The 13998-nt window shown below is 37.2% G+C and overlaps 1 protein-coding gene across 1 annotated transcript in view; it reads right to left on the bottom strand.

Annotated features, from left to right (window-relative positions):
• Positions 1 to 13998, bottom strand: part of CCDC39 (coiled-coil domain containing 39) — a 98429-nt gene that overhangs the window by 12851 nt on the left and 71580 nt on the right. The window contains exons 13-14 of the mRNA XM_006869824.1: positions 9310 to 9518; positions 1525 to 1648 (exon numbers count right to left, since the gene is read on the bottom strand). Of these exons, the coding sequence (XP_006869886.1) occupies positions 1525 to 1648; positions 9310 to 9518 (333 nt within the window). The remainder of the gene's footprint in view (positions 1 to 1524; positions 1649 to 9309; positions 9519 to 13998) is intronic.

Here is a 13998-nt window from a genome sequence, read left to right as displayed (position 1 = left end):
TTGCTAACATTTACTGAAAAAGTTCAGTTTGTGGCAGGCACGGTTCTAAGGACTTCCCATGTATTTTCTCATTTAATTCTCATAAGAAAAGTATTGTGATATTATCATCCTCATTTTGCAGGTGAGGAAATTGAATCAGAAGTGGTTAAATAACTTATTCGAGGTCACCACCTAGTCACTGGTTGGCCAGAAGAGATTCAGACAAAGGCAGCCTACCCCAGTGCTTTAGATAATTTATCACAGCCCTAACTGGTAAAGACACTTCATTGAAATTTCAACAATCTTATAAACTGACAAGTTATAGGAAGGGTTTGAGAGCTGGGGCTGATTACCCAAATAGGTTAGGTGGAATTCACGGAGGCAAAATGGCAAGCATACCACATTTCTGTTATGGGAGTATCTGAAGAAAGTCTACAGGAGACTTGAGAGATTAAGTAGATAGAGGTTGAAAATGAGGAGTGGGGGAGATATCCACTGGCAGTGTAAATTGGGAGGTTTCCTTCCCACAACATCTATAGATAGAAAATAAAGTTACAATTGACATAGTGTTTTGAGTAAATTCCAAGACTCCTCTTTAAAGAAAATCACACCAGCTAAGGACGTTTTCTACCTGGGAAAGATAACTCTAATAGAATTTAGGAAGGGAAATGCATTCTGATCATTTATAAAGTTCCCTTTATGGTTACTAGGGAAAGGGAAACATGGAATGGCAGACAAATCTGAAACATGAAAAATAACAGAGCAGATTCTCCTGATCTACCTCCATATGCTATGATGGCAGGAGTGCAGCCCTCTTCATCTCTGGACAGCTGACATACCAGAAGTGTATGGTAACATGAAGCTTCAGGTTTCAGAGACGGTGCACCTCCAGAAGACGAGACCTGGTGCTGCGGTACTTGGAGTGTTTGACTGATACTTAGAGATATACAGCATTGGAAACCCTAGGGAGAAGTTCTAGTCCGTCCTATAGATAATCAATGTTTGAACTGATTTCACGGCAAATTGTTTAGCTTTCTTTTGGTAGCTTCAGATGTGATAGTCCAGGGTGTGGTCATAGGAGTGGGGGGCTATGGTGAAGTAAAGCTGTGAATTTGAGGTATTTATCAGATTGTCATGTGCATGCTGAAGGCAACCAAAGTGATGATGGGTTTGGGTTGAAAAGGCACAAATCCTAAATAAATGTGGGGAAATTATATGACAAAGATGACAAACCAAAAGAGGTGGGAAGGTAGTGCGGAAGTGTCAAAGAGTAGTCAAATAGAATGGTCTGACTCTCAAAAGAAGAAGGGTTTTGGGCCAACTTTAACTATGTAGATTTAACCAATGTTTAGTACCTCCATCTAGCAACTAAATTATGGTCCTTATTAAGTAAAATAGCTGTTAGAGAGTTTTGAGTTAAATTTCACAGCAAAAATAATAAGTGAAAATGATCATTCTGGTTGTTTGAAATCCAGAGGACTACGCTGAATGGGTTACCAAAAGTTACCTAATACTATGAGAACTTTAAATCGATGAGCATTATACCTTTATTACATAATAGGCCTGTGTTTTCTCCTCTTCTCCTTCAGGAGGCAGCATAACTACAGTAAGGATCTCATATCTGTTCTTCAGTTTATCAATTTTACTTAACCGGTCATGAAACTGTGAACTAACATGAAAAGAAAAAGAAAACTTAATCACAAAAATAGCAAATAACATTTTTCAAAGGACTATCATGTGCTCTTATAAAAGATATTTGTATTTGTATTACTTCTGAACCCAAGCAGTTAATTGTATTCTTTTTTTCCCCCTCTTTGACTTTATAATTCGGTATGAAAGGTATGAGATTTTACTCTATCTGAAAGCTAACAAGTTAGTTAGCCTGCTAGTTTCATGGATGCTTGAAGAAGGAACAAGCTACGTGGGTCAAAGAAAAAAGACTTTATTAACTCACAGCACAGCAAGTAACATGAACTTCCTCTTTGTTTTAGTTCCTTGCCCATCAAGTCCTATGGGGACAAGGAGGGGCTCAAGAGGATGCTGCATAGATAATAGCTTTCACCATTGAGCTTAGGTTATACAAATATTTTAACAGAAAACAAGAAAATATGCTTAACTTTGCTCAAGAGGGAGATGTTTCCAGCTTCCATGTTGCTGTTGTTATCATCGAGTTGATACCGACTCAGAGTGACCCTATGCACAGCAGAACAAAACACTGCCTGGTCCTGGGCTAACCTGACTATTGTTGCCACATTTGAGCCCATTGATGCTGCCACTTTGCCAATCCATCTCACTGGGGGTCTTCATCTTTTTCTCTGACCCTTCACCTTACCAAACATGATATCCCTCTCCAGTGACTGGTCCCTCCTGATAATATATTTGAAGTATGACAGACTAAATTTGGCCATCTTGGCCTCCAAGGAGCACTCTGGCTGCACTTCTTCCATCACAGATTTGTTTGTTCTTTTGGCAGCCCATGGTACTTTCAATATTCTCCTCCAACATCATAACTCAAAAGCATCAATTCTTCTACGGTCTTCCTTATTCACTGTCCAGCTTTTGCATGCATATGAGGTTATTGAAAATGCCATGGCTTGGGTTAGGCATACCTTAGTCTTCAAGCTGCCACCTTTACTGTTCAACACTTTAAAAAAGGTCTTGTGCAGCAGATTTGCCTAATGGCTTCCATGACTTTTCAGTATATAAACATCTTTAAAAAGATAGTCCAGAACAGGACAGTTGGTATCTGTCCTTGCAAAGCATACGGACATATGAGAAACCCATGAAGAACTGCCTCCTAACATTCAAATTCTTTAATATGCTGGTTATCTTTTCCCTTTATTTCAGTAAACTGATATTTTGTGAATTACTTTTTGGAAACTATTTTATAGAAATATAACCAGAATATTCCTTAAATGCAAGGATGGTGAGACTTCATTTTATGATCTTTGGACATGCTATCAAGAAGGGTCAATCTAAGATATTAGCAGGAGTGGATCCTGCTCCAATTGCAACCCCCAATTTACCAGGGTTCTGAGCATGTTGTTGGGATTAGAGTAAAAGTTAAAAAACAAAAAATGCACAGAATCATCCCAGGCTGGAATGATCTGAAAAAGACAGTTCTTCCCTGGAATGAAATAAAGGAATCACCTAAAATGCAAGTAAATGCCTCCGAACTCTTTGTCACTGTGGAAGTCCTCACCTTGCTAACTCCCTACTGTGTTCCCAAAAGAATAATCTAACCCAGCACCTACATTAGCCCCCCGCCAGGTAGGGAGAAATCTGTTAGTGAAAAAGTTCTAATTAGCAGAGGAAACCAATACTACTTAGCTATGCAAGCCATCACTGGTTATGAATTATGTATTGTTAAATATTGAAAGAAAGCCAAGGATTGTTACACATTTAAGAAAAGATAACAGCATAAATGAAAAGAACAAAATGAGTAAAGAAAAAAAGATATCCTAGGAGAAACACATAATGCATGGAATAGAAGAGAATTTTCAAAAGTGTTCTAATTAACATTCTTCAGCTTGAGAAAGACTAAGAAGAAAGGCCTAGTGATTTACTTCCAAAAATCAGCAAATGAAACCCTATGGATTAGAATTGTCTAATCCATAACGAGTCATGGGGAGGGCCCAGGTCCGGGCAGCGTTTTGTTCTTTTGCACATTGGGTTGCCATCAGTGTTGACTCCAAGGCCACTAACGACAACAAAAACAAAAGATGAAAGGATACTACATCCAATGCTGTCTGTTGCTGTCAGGTGCCATCGAGTCGGAACCGACTCATAGCGACCCCATGCACAGCAGAATGAAACAATGTCCGATCCTGGGCCAATCTCACTACCGCTGCCACACTTGACGCCATCAATGATGCCACCTGGCCAATCCATCTCATTAGGGGTCTTCCTCTTTTTCTCTGACTCTCCACCTTACCCAGCATGACATCCTTCTCCAGCGACTGTTTCCTCCAGAAAATATGTCCAAAGTATGAGAGACGAAGCTTAGCCATCCTGGCCTCCAAGGAGCACTCTGGCTGTACTTCTTCCAAAACAGATCTATTGGTACTTTTGGCAGTCCATGGCACTTTCAGTATTCTCCTCCAACACCACAACTCAAAGGCATCAATTCTTCTACGATCTTCCTTATTCACTGTCTAGCCTTCGTATCCATATGAGGCTATTAAAAACACCATGGCCTGGGTCAGGCGCACCCTAGTCCTCAAGCTGACATCTCTGCTCTTCAATACTTTAAAAAGTTCCTGTGCAGCAGATTTGCCCAGTGCAATATGTCGTCTGATCTCTTGACTGCTACTTCCGCGAGTGTTGATAGTTGATCCAAGAAGAATGAAGTCCTTGACAACTTCAATCTTTTCTCCATTGTTAAGAATGTTGTTTATTGGTCCAGTGGTGAGGACTTTTGTTTTCTTGACATTGAGATGCAATCCATATCGAAGGCTGTGCTCTTTGATCTTCATAAGTAAATCTAATAACACCCATAAACAAGGACAGGAAACTATGAAGATAGGATCAATGAAAGAACAACAGTTCTTGCAAATAATTTCTTCTTTCCAGTTTAATCAGAAATAAAGAATATAGATAAAAGTAGTGATCTGAAAAGGGAGAAAAACAGGAAAGAGGGAAGTAGACATGAAGGAGTGGATAAATAGAATGAGAATATTTACAACACTGGAATAAAAAGTAAAAAGTGAGAGAAAAAAGTTAAGAAACCTGGAAGACAATCTAGGAGCACCAAGATACACTAAAACAAATGGGAAAAATAGATAGGTGATAAGAAAAAGCAATTAAAAACTATTTCCCTGAGGAAATAACTTGAATAAAATAATTGAAAGAGTTCACCAAAGACTAAGCAAGAAAAATGAATGAAGACTAAACACCCAGACAAGTAAAAGGAAAATTCTGAAATCCAAGGATAAAGAGATTGTCATAAAACCTCCAGAAAGAAAACAAACACAACCCTATAAAGTTACCTGGATCAGACCTCTTATCATCAACAGCACTATAACTGAGAACACAGAGCAATATTTTCAAAGTTCTATTGTAATTCAAATATGGGTCAAGACAAGCATATCTTTAACTGTAACAAGGACTCAAAACTTCAGAAAACACATTTGAGGTGATTTCAGAGGATACTGTAATCAAAAGTCAATGGGAATCCAAGAAAATAGGATGACATTGGAAAGAATATTAAACCAAGCAACAAGACATATAGCTAGGCTGAAATTATTACTCACAATTAGTTGTTCTGCTTAATACAAGTTATAAAAAGGAAGAGACATGATATTTCAAATAGTAAGTAATAATCTGAAACCATAACTAGTAATTTCAACCATACTAGGGAACTTGAAAAAGTTTGTGGAACATTTCATACCTTTTAATTCCACTTTTCCATTAATTGTTCATAAGTTCCCTTCTTAAACATCAAAGATAGGGAAAGAAAAGTAGAAGTCAAAGAGTGCTAAAATTTCATTTTTTAGGAGGGGGAAAATAATATGAAATAATCTTCAGTAGTCACAGAGAAATACGAAGGTCAAGGTTTTTTAAAAATTAAGAATAACCATGCATGACAAAATTTCTTGAAACTTTAAATATAGGCCTAACCATATGATCTAGTCATTGCACTCCTAGATCTAAGAGAAAAGAAAGTACTACGTCCATACAAAAACACCAAAGCTACTTTATTTGTAATATTAAAAAACTGAAAACAACTCAAATATCCATCAACAAATAAATATATACAAAATTTGGAGTGTATGAGTATTTTGAAATACTAGTCAGCAATAAGTTATTATGAAACAGTGCAGCAATTCAAAGCAGGGGTCAACAAACCACCCTGTCCGACATCTGGTTTCGAATTAGTCCACAAGTGAAGAATGACTTTTCCCATTTTTAAATAGCTGGGGAAAACTACAATGAAGACCAGTTAATATCACTAATATTCAAATTATGCACCACTAAAATCAGTGTGGTGCCATAGAATAAGCACTTGACCTCAAGATCAGTTTGAACTGCAAGGTCAGTGGTTCAAACTCACCAGCTGCTCCTCAGTAACCCTACATAGGGTCGCTATGAGTTGGAACTGACTCCATGGCACTTAAGTACAACAAAGTCAATGATGATGAAATTGAAAAATTCTAACAGTGTCTTCAGTGTGAAAATATCAATACATCAAGATGTATTGATAATTACCGGTGATGGCAGACTGGAACAGACCATTAATTGGTCATATGTAAGTTAGGGCTGAAGCTGAAGAAAACTAAAGCAAGTTCACAAGAGCCAAAAGTTGACCTTGAACATAACCCACCTGAATTTAGAGTTCATCTCAAGAACAGATTTGATGCATTTGACACTAATGACCAAAGACCAGAAAAGTAGTAGGATGACATCAAGAACATCATACAGGAAGAAAACAAAAGGTCATTTAAAAGACACAAAGGAAAAGACCTAAATGGATGTCAGAAGAGACTCTGAAACTTGCTCTCCAGCATAGTGCTGCTAAAGCAAATAGAAATAATAAGGAAGAAAACAGTTCACAGGAGCTCTGGTAGCATAGTGTTATAAGTCGGGCTGCTAATTTCATTGTCAGTGGTTCAAAACTACCAGCAGTTCCACAGGAGAAGGATGAGGCTTTCTGCTCCTGTAAAGATTTATAGTCTCGGAAATCCTTTGCAGGGTCACTATGAGTCGGAACCAACTCCAAGGCATGCTACCACCACCACCAAAAGAGTTAACAAAAAATTTCAAAGGGCAGCTTGAGAAGACAAAGTCAATTATTATAATAAAATGCACAAAGACATGGAGTTAGAAAACAAAAAGGGAAGAACACACTCTGCATTTCTCAAGCAGAAAGAACTAAAGAAAAAATTCAGGTCCCTACTTGAAATATTGAGGGATTCTATGGGCAAAATATTGAATGATGCAGAAAATAATAAAAAAAAAAAAAAAAAAAAAAAAGAAGTAATACACAGAATAATTGTACCAAAAAAGAAATGGTCAGTGTTCAACCATTTCAAGAGATAGCATATGATCAAGAGCCAATGGCATTGAAGGAAGAAGTCGAAGGTGCACTGAAGCCATTGATAAAGAACAAGGTCCCAGAAATTGGGGGAATACAAATTGGAATTTTTCAACAAACTGATGCAGATCTGAAGGCACTCAATCATCTTTACTAAGAAATTTGGAAGACAGCTACCTGGCCAACTGATTGAAAGAGATTCATAGTAGTGCCCATCCTAAAGAAAGAATTCAATGTAATGTAGAATTCATCAGACAATATGATCAGTATCATATGGAAGTAAAATCTTTCTAAATATAATTTTTAAATGGCTGCAACAGTACATTGACAGGGAACTGCCATTGATTGGTTCAAGCCAGATTCAGGTGGGGGCATGGAATGAAGGATATCATTCCTGATGTCAGATGGATCTTGGCTGAAAACAAGAAATAGCAGAAAGATGCTTACCTGTGCTTTATTGACTATGCAAGGACTTTCAGCTATGTGGATCATGACAAGGTATAGACAACATTATGGAGAATAAGTATTCTAGAATACTTAATTATACTTATGAGGAATCTGAGACCAAGAAGCAGACACTCAAAATGAACAAAGGGACACTGAATCATTTAAAATCAGGAAATGTGCATTCTTTCACCATATTTATTCAATCTGTATGCTGACCAAATAATCTGGATTGGATAAAGAAGAACATGGCATTAGGATTGGAGGAAGATTCATTAACAACCTGTAATATGTAGATGATACCTAGGGAAAAATATAACTTACCAAAACTGACTCAAGACTATACTTATATTGTCCTGGTGCAGCGCTGTAGAGTAAGCATTGGACTGCTAAAGGCACGTATGGTAATTCAAACCTGCCAGCTGCTCCTTGAAACCCTATGTTGTTGTTAAGTGCTGTCAAGTTGGTTCTGACCCATAGCAACGCTGTATAAGGTTTCCGAGAAGTGGCTATTACTCCAGTTTCCTACGAGTGGCTTGTGGGTTTGAACCACCAACTTTGTGGTTAGCAATCCAATGCTTATCCTACAGCACTACACTAGAATCCAAACAACAACATTGTTGTTGTCAAGTGCCATCAAATCAGTTCAGACTCAGCAACTCTGTATAGTGTTTCCAAGGAATGCCTGGTATGTTTGAACTGCCAACTTTGCTATTCAAACTGATCCTTCATTCCAGTGATTGTCCTACAGCGTCACTCCTCCAATAAATAAATTGAATCTATTTCCCCATGAAAAATTCCTGGGCACCAATTGATTTACTAGTGAAGTCCTTGAAAATTCAAAGATTTAATTCTACTCTTTTACAAACTTATGCAGAAGATAAAAATTTTAAAAATACATGAAACAATGTATGATGGAGATATAACCTGATAATCTGACAAGGATAGTGCAAACACCAAATTTATGGCCAATGAGCAATTCTGACTCATGGGAACTCCATGTGTTTCAGAGAACTGTGCTCTGTAGGATTTTCAGTGACTGTAATTATAGACATAGATCATGAGGCTTTTTTTCTACAATGTCTCTGAGTGTATTCTAACTGCCAACTTTTGGTTAGTAGTCGAGTACTATCAAAGGACAAGGAGAGTAGAAAAAGGAAAATTATGGGTCATGTGATAGGTGAATAGAAGCAAAAATTGTATAACAATATTATTAGCAAAATCCAGAAGGTAATATATCACAGACAAGTTTGGTATATTTGAGGAATACAAAGTTAGTTCAACTTTAGAAAAACCAATACAATAAATCACATTACTAAACTAAAGGAGCTAAATGTAGCTCCATCAATGAATACAGAAAAAAAAATATGGCAAAAGTCAATGTCCATTCCCGCTTAAAGAAAAAGTAAAATCTTAGAAAAAATTAAATCAGCAAAAGTTGATTAATTTTTATGATAATTAATGATTAATTATTATGATTAATATGATAAAAAGGTATCAAAAATAACAACAACAACAAAAAAAAATAGAGGAAACCTCATACTTAATAATAAAACAATGAGCTCTTTCCCATTTTGGTCAGGCACAAAAGAAGAGTACCTACAGTCATTAGTGTAGGATAAGCACTAGACCACAAAGTCAGTTTGATATCACCCTTATAATTTTTTCAAATGTTCTTTGTTAAGTTGCTGTTAAGTGCCATAGAGTCAGTTCCAATTCATAGTGACCCTGTATAGGGTTTCCAAGGAGGAACTGGTAGGTTTGAACTGCCGACCTTATGGTTTGTAGTTCAGTGCTGATCTGACAGTCCCACATCAGGAGTCCTTAGCAGTTCTTTAAATTCTAATAATTACCTTATGTTTTGCCTTTCTTGATCAACATATCTTATCTGTGATGCAAGCATTGCTTTGTGCACCTTAATTTCTTCTGTTCGCTCTTCCATTGCTGTGTATAATTGCTGTTTTCTTTTTTCCAGGGAAAGAACTTCTTCTGCCTTGCTGTGAAGCATTTCTCGAGTACGTTTTACTTCAAGTTTTAAAAAGTTGTCATCTATCATCAAATCCTATAAACACAATACAACTGTCAAATATTTAAATCATTCTTGTTACACCAAAGCCAAAATATTTTGCTCTTTTATTACAATAAAAATCCAACTAAAAAGTGTAACTTTTTACTCCAATGTTCATCACAGCACAATTCATAAGAGCAAAAAGATGAAGATAACTTAAGTACCCATCAATGGAAGAATATATAAACAAACTTTGGTACATACACATAATGGAATACTATACTACACCTTGAAGAATAATGATGAAGCAGCAAAACACCTCATAACATGGATGAACCTTGAGGACATTATGCTGAGTGAAATTAGTCAGTCACAAATGGATAAATATTACATAAGATCATTGTTGTAAAAGCTTAAGGAAAGATTTTCAATCCCAAAGAAAAATTCTTTGTTGGTTACCAGGGGTGGGAGGGAAGGGTCAGTAATTCATGGGCTAGGGGGTAGACACATGATACCTTGGGTGGCAGGGAGGGCAGTATACAAGGAGGGAGAGGGCAATACACAAGAAGGGGGAGAGAAGTAGATAAACAAGGAAGATAGGGGTAGACTTAGGAATGCATGGGTTAAATAGGATGGATGAAAATAAAGATGTATTCATAGCCTTTGAACAACAGGGCTCTGTGATATAGGGATCCAGCCTTAGTCAGAATGGGTAAAGGAAGGGAAATAATGTTAAGGGATTTGACTCTCTTGTGGATATTGGTTTCCCCTGCCTTCTATTTTAAAATAGACATTTAAGTGGGATAGATAGGAATAATGGGAAATATGATTACAGAAAGTTTATAAGCCTGTGTTCAGCCTATAACTAGTTGGATTAGCTAAAAGGAATTAGAACTTGCCTAGGAAATAGGCTTTTGTCAAGCCTTTTGGGAGTATGGAGCCTCAGGTGGAATCCTGAGCCCCACCCAGAACATTCTGAGATGGGCCATTCCCACTTGGAAAGACACTCAGACTAACTGGGAATGGCTAGAGGAATAGAAGATATTTCTTGAAAGGAAGACCAACAGACAAAAAAATCAGACTGTTAGGATAGCAAGCAAGCTGTTTGCCTTGGAGCTATCAAGACAAGAGAAGTCAGCCCATCAGGGTAATCTTCTTTCTATGAATGAAACTCAAAAGGAACACCAACCAGTTTTGTATGCTTACTGGTGACTTGCGAGTGGAAGTGGGGGAAATGCAGCATTGAAGACATAGGCTGAGTTTGACCATGTTCCATAGCCACCTGTTGACCTTGAGATGAGAGAGAGAAGAGGAAGGACTGACTGGTCTGAAGTTTAGGGAAGTGTGAACTCCCGGGTCCATTGACACTAACCTAGCCACAGGAGACTAGAGTTGAGAGTGAAACAGCCAGCTGGTCTGAAGTCGGGGGAAGGCGAGCAAGAACTCCCAAACTTGCAGATACTATTCATTTAACATAGCTTGGATGGCTAGCTGACTAGAACTCAACCAGATGAATATAAAGAAGTTTGATACAGAGACCAAGCATAAATTGCTACAATTTGATGAACTAGATTATGGATGTAGTTTCTCAAAATTCCAACTGAAAGGGAAGGACTGTTCATATTAGGGATTAAGCTTGCCTTCTTGGTAGATTGGGTTGATAAGGACAGGGAGACATATGCTATCAAAAATGGGGGGTTATAAAAGCACAAAGTGGCTTGTTTACAAGTTTTCATGAATGTACTTAGTTTCAGAATGAGGGGATAAGGTAGAATTCCTACTGAATGGTTTCCCTCTTTTCTAGATGGGTCTGGTGAAAAGAGGACGGGGGTAGGATTTTATGATTCAATTGTGTATAATTGTTATCAAGACTAATTGTGATTGTCACAACTATAAATGTAGAGGATGTGTAACTAAAAGTGGGGAGTAGCTAATCCTCCATTCCAGGAACAGAGGACCCTAGGGCCAGAAAGAAGGAAGAACATGAGTGAAACATGGGATCCTAACCCGTAAAGCGATGACAACAAAGACAAGTGGTAGAGGCGATGGCATAGAGATAGAGTAGCAGAGGACATAAAGCCATGGACTGAGAAAGGCTGTGTGCCTGTGGACAGGAAGCTGACTTGAACAGTGTGCCCTTTGGACATTTAAACAAGTATATATTTTCTGTTTTGTAGGTGTAGATCAAAAAAAAAAAAAAAAAAGGAACAGAGGTAAATATTATTGACTGATGGTTCATGGAGGGGATAGTAATCATTGCAATGAAACAAACTATGATTTATTGAATGTAAAACTGATCATCTGTCCTGTAAATTTTCACTCAATTCACAATAAAAACTTGTAAAAAAAAATTTTTTTTTCTAATTTTTCCATTAACCAAGATAGTAACTTAGATTGCTCTGTGTTCATGTCTCTACTTTTACTTTTTTTTTTTTTAGGGACAAGTGTTTATTCCAAGTCAGTTTTTAAAATCATTCAATTTTAAATTCAAGCTCTATTAAAACAAAAAAGGAAGAAATGTTATTCCTAAAATTGAAACTTACAATATCCAGTAAATGAATTAAATCCTGTGAAAAGACACTGTTATATTCTCAACTAAATCTTAGAAAATAATATGCATATACATTATTTTTAAATAACTCAGTAATGAGTAGAGTACTGGCACAAGAATAAACAGATAAATTGACTTTAAGAATAATAAACCAGGAAAAAACACTCCAGCATATAAGATTCTACTCTTGTTGTTGTTGTTGTTAAGAGCAGTGAAGTAAGTTCTGATTCATAGTGACCCTTTATAGGGTTTCCAAGGAGTGGCTGGTGAGTTTGAGCTGATGACCTTGCAGTTCAAAATGACTTTGCTGTCCAGTGCATTATTCCACAGCACTTCATAAATGTAGCTGTCCAGTTGGGGAAAAGATCAATTAGACCCATATGTCTCACATGTACCAAAAATAAATTCTAGATGCATTAAAAATAATGTAAAAGAGTAAATTGATGCAGTTACTAGGAAGAGTAAATATTTGTCTGATGTTAGTCTTACAAATCTCTAAGCATATTAATTATAAACATGGAAAACTAAAGGTTTGATGTTAAAATAAATTTTATGATAAAACCACTAAATGAAAATATAAAGGTAAATGGGAAAATACTGACAATACTTATAATTTATAGTTAACATTTTAACATACAAAGAGTATATGAAAACATTTTAAGAATAGAAACTTCCTTATGGAAAAGTAGGCTGAGACTATAAACTAGAAATACAAATTTTTTTAAATTATAAATGTACCATCAACATGGAAATTGTTTGTAAAATTTCACGAATTAAAGAAATGCAGACTAAAATCATAAGATACTATGTTTGCCAATAAAATAAGATACTGTATGTGCTTATCAAATTGGCAACAACTTTATAAATTAATACATCCAGCCTTGGTGGTAGTTGGTGTTGTTAAGTGTCTTCACATCAGTTCCGACTCATAGCAACACAGCACAGGGTTTTCCAGGCTTTTAAATCTTTGCAGGAGCAGAAAGTCTCATCTTTTCCCCAAGAAGTGGCTGGAGGGTTCAAACTGTGGACCTTGTGGTAGTGAGTAAAACAAAATACTTTTTCATTGCTGGTGGGAGGGTACTTTGCATTAAAAATAGGTTTCAGACACTGGAAATATTTATTTTTGCACCATAATTGTACAGTTAGTTGTATATCCCAAGGAACAAATTAAGCAACTGTCTAAAGAGATATGTGCATTGTAGATGACAGTAATATTTATAATAGCTCAACACTAAAGACATTTCCAACAAATAGGAGCTCATTAAATAAACTAGGGTAACTTTGTGCAATAGGCTGTAGGAAGCCTTTTTTTTTTTTAAGGAATAGCTAATGTTCTAGGGGAAAATGTACAAACAAGATGGCGAATCGGGTGGACGTGTAGCAAAGAGCTCCAACAACAACAACACAGAATACCCGACCAAGCAGGCTCAGGGGATGGTCTCAGAACTCTGAACCACATATAAAGGAATATTTAGAAGGTTGGGAGGTTTACAGCTGGGGGAATTTGTGGCAGAAGCAAGAAACCCACTGCTTTCTAGTTTGGGACACTCAGCTGCTCCAGAAGCTGCCATCTTGGATGAGACCACGCAGGGGAAGGATCAGAGCGGACACAGACGCCTGGCAGAAGCACTGAGATAAAGGTATGGACATTCTTTTCTTTTAGTAGCTGTTCATTGGTCCCATGTTGACTGCACACCTCCATTCTGGTGACTATAGGGGTGCCGGAGCTAGTGGGCACCCCAGCCCCACCCTCAGAGGGTTCTACTATGCATGAACACAGATCTCCTCGAAATTTAAAGAGACAGTTTCCAATTAAAACCAAATGGCCACAGCTAGCCCTGAACTATTTCCAACTAGAAAAAAGGCCTGAATGGGGATTGTGGAGCGGGACAAGCAGACAAAAGAGGAAATAGGCCAAAAACTAAACCCTAAGTTACGTCAAAACGACCAACAGTGGTATCTTGAAATTTCTCAGGAAGAAGA

This window comes from Chrysochloris asiatica, unplaced genomic scaffold (assembly GCF_000296735.1).
Source record: "Chrysochloris asiatica unplaced genomic scaffold, ChrAsi1.0 scaffold00135, whole genome shotgun sequence".
Classification (NCBI taxonomy): domain Eukaryota; kingdom Metazoa; phylum Chordata; class Mammalia; order Afrosoricida; family Chrysochloridae; genus Chrysochloris; species Chrysochloris asiatica.
Note: the sequence above shows the minus strand (reverse complement) of the source record. Positions and strands in the feature narration are given on the sequence as shown.